This window comes from Podarcis muralis, chromosome 2, assembly GCF_964188315.1.
Source record: "Podarcis muralis chromosome 2, rPodMur119.hap1.1, whole genome shotgun sequence".
Classification (NCBI taxonomy): domain Eukaryota; kingdom Metazoa; phylum Chordata; class Lepidosauria; order Squamata; family Lacertidae; genus Podarcis; species Podarcis muralis.
The window spans coordinates 77,070,780-77,078,321 of NC_135656.1; the positions used below are offsets into that span (position 1 = coordinate 77,070,780).

Genomic DNA, 7,542 nt, shown 5'->3' on the forward strand with positions numbered 1-7,542 from the left:
GTTTGTTTGTTTTTAAGGGGGCAGCAGATTTGCATCAGAGGTTTCTTTGGTAACTGAGGCAGGGGGGGGGGAAAGAGTGCTACATCATAAAATTTATTTCTTAGTCAAATAGTTCCTGCTATCATCTTATAAAGGGCACACGTATAAAAAAAAAAAACCCCAAGCAAATAAACACAAAATGTGTTTGAAACTAATCTCTCATATCCTCCCCTCCCAAACACTATTTCAATTTGAGCACTGCTCCAAGCTCAGTCAAACCATGCAAACTGATGTTTCAGATGAAGAAACTGTGGTCCTCTCTTCATGAGACTACAGAAGGGGAATGATTATGATTGACCATGTGGGAGGAAGGAGGAGAAGACGACTGGCCCCTTCTAGAGGCAGACTCGGGACTACTGGACACGCCATCCTTTGCAGCTTTGATCTGAAGCCACGTTTCTCCAAGTGCTTTGGTAAAGTGGTCATCGACTGATCCAGTGATGGATACAGAGTTTGTCACTGGCTCTGGCTCCTTGTAATTTTTGCCAAGGCTCCTGCGGAAGTGCTCCTCCACCACTGGATCACAGGCAGTGGTAGCTAAAGGGGGAAATGAAGGGGTGGGGGAGAAAGACGAGTAAGAAGCCCATGCTTACCCATGCGAGCAAAAACACTTGCAGTTTTTTCATGCAGCGACCTTTAAAAATGCATAAAATGACACCCCTTGCAAATAAAGTCCTAACCTACCATTTCAAATTAATATATTTGTAATACTTAAAGCATCTGTTCTTTACAGGTAAGTAGCAAAAAGAATAAGAAACGGTGTATCGCACAGAAAAGAGGCTTCTAAAACAAGAGACTGGGTATTTGAAAAGGAAAAAGGTTCGCCCCATAGAGTTGTATATAGCCTAGCACAAAGTGAACATTCCATCAGCACAAGGGTTTCTGCTTATGCAATGGAACATCCTCTCCCACCCTTTGTTCTAGGTGTTCTACCAGCCCTCTGGAGAAAATGTGGGAAGGGCATGGGAAGTCCCATTGTGCAAATAGAAATTATTATGCTGCTGAATACTGCCCATCATTTCTTTTGTACCAGTTGGAAGTGGATCCCCAATACAATAAGCTTTCTAATAGGTTTGCTTCCCTTAAAACTCATTTGAGCATATGGAGATATAAATTCTCATTCCCAAGGAAGAGCAAAACAAAAGAGATGCATTTATATTTGAAGGGATTTTTGAAAAGGTGTACATGAAAACGGTTCCATTTCAATACGCAAGTTACAGTGCAACATTGCAGCTACATTTTGCAGCTATGTAATACCTTTGTTTGCACACTTGCTGAAATGTGCTCCTGTAAAATTGTTGTATGAACAAAATGTTGCTAATGTCAGAGAAAATAAATAAAAATTATTGAAACCAGAAAATTACAGTATGTGGGTTTAAAAAATAGGAGAATGACATTTACTACACCCAGTCCTTGTCTTCAGGTTTCTGTTCCCTCTTGTTCACTTTCTTCTAGAAAAAGTCATAATTTACATGTTGTCTCTAATATATAATTTGTGTCTGGCCCCTATTTAACTGATACTGTCATATAATCTCAAAGTCAAGGGTACCAGAGCAAATGAGTCACGTTTAGGTCCAGTTGAAATCAGTCGGAAAACTTAGGTCTCTCATTTCAGCGGTACTGTGCATGACTAACCTGCTCTGGATGCAACCCAAGGGGAGACAAGGCTGCTCCCCTACTTGTGTGTTTTATGCAAGAATACACTCTTAGTTGAGTTAGCACTACAGTTCCATATGTAATGCTACAGAAGATAGCAACAGTAAGACTCACAATTGGACTTAAGAAAATATGCTCAAAACAATGTTGAAGCAACACCAGGTCCACATTTTCCAAGCACAGAAAGTACAAAAAATGTTTGGGGGTGGGCCTTGATTTTCTCCATCCGTTACATTTGCTCGTAAATTCTGGCATGAATCAAGCTTTCTGCTGCCAAAAGACAGGGAGGAAGATCCCAATAAAATTTCTATTCCAGCACACAATTACAGATTTAATTTGACCCTAGTATACCCTCTCCCTTGAAATAAAATAAATATCCCGCTCTACTCTTAATTTGTTGCACATGTTAAGAGTTATTTGATGGCCACATGAAGTTTTCAAGTCCTCAGAAGGAAAACTAGAAATGCAGCAGTATTACTTACTGCTAGATGGTCTCCGGTAACTCGCTGGCATGGCAGTTCCACATCCACTGTGCGCGATTGGACAATGAGATAGATTACAGTTACGATTGATTGCAGAGGCACATGTGATTACAGATGGACGGTTCTGAGAGGCAGAGAAAAACACAATCAATAAGCACAGTTATGCCTCTAAGTAAAATGAAGAGTTGTTCGTTTTTCCAGCTGAACAAGGCACACACAACAAACAAAATGGTAGCTGCTAGTGAGCATAAGGAGCAAAACGAGAAAGCCAAAAAGATCTGGTATCAATAAACAGCTCTCTATTTAGTACAACGCACAAAGTTCAAGCACACTAAATTTGGAAAGCACTCAAGTGTTGAAGAAGATCTGCAAATTCAAAATACTCCTGTAGTATGGGGATTAATGGCAGGACAACAGAAATGGATTTCGCAAGCCTTTACGGTCACCAAGGGATTTAGGATGGAATTCAGTGTAGTGCCAAGGGTATGCACACAGCAACAGGGTGCATTCACGCAACAGGAATTGCCCCTAACCTGTTCTTCATTTCCCCCAGCCCTCCAGAGCAGATTTAGGGGATAGGGAAAACCCTGCAGCACAAGTGGACCTCATTCCGTGCGTGCAACAACTTAGCTGAATCTCGTCCTTCTATTTCAAGCCATGAAAGATAAGCACCGACTATCTATTACACAATGCTCTAAGGACCTTAACACTCTTGCCACATTTGAACACTTTATAAGCATCAACTTATTTTGGCTACCTGTTTGGACATTGGGAGGGCATATACCGAGCCTAAGGTGGATGTATTGATGGTTATTGTATTGTGAGCTAAGCTGGGGAGGTTTCCTGCTTTTCCTGCTTTTTTCCTCTGTTTTCTTTTCTTTAATAAATTTGCAATAAAAACAATTTAAAAGTTCTATATATCCACCAGGGAGGTGAAAGAAAGAGGATAAAAAAAAATTATGCAACCATGTTCTGATATTAAGCATGAAGAATCTGCATGTTGTTTTGGGACTGCAGATAGTGCATGTCACTAAGTGTGAAATGGGCTTATCACAAAGATGGCTGGCAGCAATTGCTGTGACTTCTGCTGCTAATGCAGAACTGGTACTGGGCACAACCATGATCAGCCAGTTCACACAATACACCTACGCACAACATCTGTATACCCCAAAGAAGGTTGAAAGACTACTCACTGAAAAGGGGGAAATTCAATGTATGAACTGGTCCTACATGAGACAAAGGGAGAAGGGGGTATTCTCAAAGACCTTCCCCAAGGTCCACACCTCCCTTTCTCTTGCCTGCCATCCTCACCACAAGCAGAGAAGAATGCTCAAACCAGACAACTGCCACAGTGGCACAAACTGCAGCTAGTCCAAAGCCATAACTTAAGAACTATGCTGCCTAAGGACAAGACAGGAGGAGACAAAAGAACTTGGCTGCTGCCAATGCTAGCAACCCCGTGCCTGTCTATTCCCCTTTCTTGGGACCTAGTTCTACTTACGCATTTCTGGGCCACTTTATTCTACAACTCTTTCCACCCAAACATTTGGCTGGCAAGTACAAGCAAGCACAGTATAAGGATGTCTGGACACCTGTAAGTAGGAACACGCATTGCTGTTTTTGGTGACAGCCTCATCTTCTCCATATGGTGTACTTCCTTCCCTGATCATAAGCAGGGGTGGCCTGGCACCACTAAGTGAGGAGATAGGGGATGGCACAAATTAGTATTAGTAGGTTCAGCAAGGCTGGCAATGTTCTTCAAATACAAAGAGCATCTCTATGGCCAGAGAACTCCAAAATGCAAACTTTCCTTGCAAAAAATATCAATTTCATTTAGTAATTTTTGTTCTGTAAAATTTTATTCATTCTTTCTATTTTGGCCAGGTTTATAAAAGAAATGCAAATTTTCCTACCAATAAAAATATATATATTGTTTATATTTTGTTCTGTTAAAATTTATCCATTTTTTCTATTTTGGCCAGGTTTAGAAAAGAAAATTAACTAACAATCAAATAACTGATGTTATACATTCAACTAAGACTCAATAGTGAATGATATTTGAATATCTAAAAGTGTGACACTGAATCTGCTTTTTTATTGTTTAGTAATGTAATCAATTTTTAGGGAACCTTAGATATCTATGCTACTAGTTACTTCTACAAGTTTAATTTTAGAGAAAATGTGCTAATTTAAAAATCATTGGTACAGTAGTACTATAACATAACAGTTGCCTTATGTCAGATATTGTGAAATATCGCAATGTTTAACTGATTATATATCATGATGTCGAAAACCAGATTATCGCCCAGCCCTACACGCTTGCACATAGTAGGTTTGGGAACTGACACTTGGAACCTGCAAGAGATGGTCAGTAGCAAAGCTCTCATTAGTTGCTACATGTGTTGACCCAGAGCTGTCAACTCAACCGGCAACGCAGGAAAAGTAGAACGCTTCGGTAGACAGAACGCTTCGGTAGATTAAGAACATTAATCCATCATCAACGAGAGTTAACCACACCTTTTCAAAGCAGACCGTATGTATTTTACAGGTTTATTTTACAAGCCTGTGGCAAACAGAGCTCGAGACACTCCAAAGAGCATTGAGCTGACATGGAAGTTGAACCCAGGACCAAATTCAAGACTATCACCTGGAGTGTCCTGGTTCATTGAGATTAGTTTAGAAGCCTGCTCAAAAGGTGGGCATTCACAAAGGGGCCAAGCCTTTCATCCTTTATGTGCTTTAGCCACAAAAACCTCACATGACATAGGAACCAGCAGAGAGATTTCATTGTTTAACACAAGTTCAGTCAAAGCACCCTAAGAGGAGATTATATTTGACTGCAAGATCAAAGATAGTCAGGCTTCAGCAATCTAAAAACAAAAGCGGCAGGTTGCTGCTGTTTGTTCTGCTTCTATGGAGAACAAAGCCATTTGCATCTTCCTGAACCAATAGCAAATTCAAACATGCCTAGGATACTTATTACCAAAGGAAAGAGAGGAACAGTGAGGAATATTTAGTCCCACTGATTTAATCCTTTGTATTCTTCACAATGACTAGGTACAGTGTACCCTATATATAGGCGAATCAATAGATAACAGCCCAATTACATTTGTAATAGGAACTCTGTGGATCGAGATGACCTGGCTGCTTCCTCTGTAGGGCTGTGGATCTTGCTGGTATGAAAAGCACTTCCCCATGACTCCAGTCAAGAGGAGAGTGTGTTGGTATGGTAGCTGATTTCCATACAGCTTTGGTAACATGATTACAGTTGTGGACACCCTCCTTTCACCATGTACAGGCAACACCATTGAAATGAATGGAAGCAATGCTAAAGAGCTGCTTGCTAACCCTTTTCTCTCTCTTAAAAAAAAGCATGATTAGCATAATATCAGCAAGCAGCATCCAATTTCAGACAAGAGTTCAATCATGTTCCAAATACAACAAAACGTCTAACCATCTGGCCATAACCTCCCAAGTATAATCCAGTAAAAACAGTTCCCAATGTACTTTTAGAGTGGCAGAGTTGGCTGCCAAGCTGAGAAACAATAGTAAGACTTATCAAAGAGCCCTAATGTCGTCAATGGGAGCCTCTCCCTTCCTTGTCTGTCATAAGAACCGGCTACAGAGAGGCAGTGGTGTATGCAGAACAGCAAGAGCTGGTCTCGTACAATGGATTATACAAAATAATACACCAAATGATAACGCAACCACTTGCAGGGCAGAGTACAGATCACATCCCTGATATATACGTACAGTATATAAGGATTTCAGAGCAACTATGAAGTGCCAAATAAAAAATAAAAGTGTTAACAAAACACTTAAGAATGCTGTGTGAGAAGTTCTCCAAACTTTTTTTTTTAATTCCCAAATTTCCAAGAGGAATGCTTGTGTGGTTATGCTTGTAGTAAATCAACAAGGAGACCATCTCAATACATTAGCAAGCATATCTGTGCTATCATCCTAGTTCACATAGGTTGCAATTTCCAATATGCCACTTCCTTTTTATAAAGTATTGTGCTTCTTCCCATGTATCTAAGAGTAAAACAGGAGGGGAGCATTGTGGGAAGAACAGCTTGGCACAAAACTAAGTTGACGGAAAGGAAGTATAAACAAGACTGATTTATCTTTATTCGGTAGGAATTTTCCTAAAGGAATGAAAAAATGCCCCTCTATAATTTTATTTTAAAGCACAAACAGCCAACCAGGCCTTCAGAGAAAAATGCTGGCGCTTGCACCAAATATCCTGCTTACTTGACATAGGAAGTCCAAGAGGGGGGGAGTTATAATAACCTCCAGGTAGAGGCTGGAAAAGCAGAGTTCTCAGTCAGCAGAAGGAAGGAAAAATGGTGCCTGGGGCTCTCTACACATCTGCTACATAGCCTAGAGACTGCTCACTGTTCAAAAGCTTTTTGCATTCTGGGTCAAGGTCAGGCTTCCAGTTATCTCTGTCTCCCCATGTTAAAGAGCAGCAAGTCATACCAGACCTTTTTCTCCAAAAGGTCATATCACATCCCTCTCACAGTTTCTTCCCAGAGAACAATGGATATTTTCCAAGGCTCATGTTATAGCCAGATCTTAAAAACTTGCTATAGAAGATAAGTATCTAAGAGCCTTTGAAGATTTTTTCCCTAATAATCCGTAAGAAACTAATACTGGCAAACTTTAATTCAAATACTGTACGTAGATGGGAGCTCTTAAGTTGTTTGAAATTATGTGGGGAAAGGGTTCTTTCCAATAAACATATCTTCCAACTCATTGAAGTAAAATATGCAGGGACCCTTCTATGAGCTAAAAGGCAATGCAAGCTGCAATAGAGCAGAGAACGCTAGCCCACTCTGTCTCCACGGTTCGAAGGTCATTGTTTCTTACTTTTTTGAATGTGAGATCTTTCTATGGTGGAATTTCCACACCTTAAACTTGCAGTGGTGCAATCCAGAATCTGTATTTATCTCCTTATCACTTTTGAAAGATACAAATCACCTGCAAACGAGGATCTGTTACTTTCAGCCAGCTCCTGAGGAGACCCTTCTGATCAGAGGCAGCAGGGGCAACAACTTTGCCTGCTCCTTTTTTGATCTCCAAGACTGAAGGGAATGCAACAGGGAGCCTCTTCTGCTGTCCGAAGGCCCTCTGACTTCAACAGAGTTGAACAGGAGGAAATACGTATGAATGATTTTCTACTTGCTATCAAGCGATATTATTTATTGGGACATGCTGAATCAGATTGCTCAGTAATTTATTGATAACTTGCTGTTGTTTCAATTGCACCTGAATCTCCTTGTGGTCAGGGTGACTTACAACCATCAAAACATTTGTGACATTTTAATCTGCATTTATGTGCTCACAGGAAGAGGAAGAAGGCAAT

The 7,542-nt window shown here is 40.5% G+C and overlaps 1 protein-coding gene across 4 annotated transcripts in view; it reads right to left on the reverse strand.

Moving 5' to 3' along the window:
* Positions 1-7,542, reverse strand: part of VGLL4 (vestigial like family member 4) — a 100,275-nt gene continuing 92,733 nt past the window's right edge. For all 4 annotated transcript variants that reach the window (XM_028718897.2, XM_077924831.1, XM_028718895.2 and 1 more), the window contains 2 exons: positions 2,178-2,301; positions 1-576 (listed from right to left, as the gene is read on the reverse strand). In XM_028718897.2, coding sequence (XP_028574730.1) covers positions 302-576; positions 2,178-2,301 — 399 coding nt within the window. In that variant the 3' untranslated portion in view covers positions 1-301. The remainder of the gene's footprint in view (positions 577-2,177; positions 2,302-7,542) is intronic.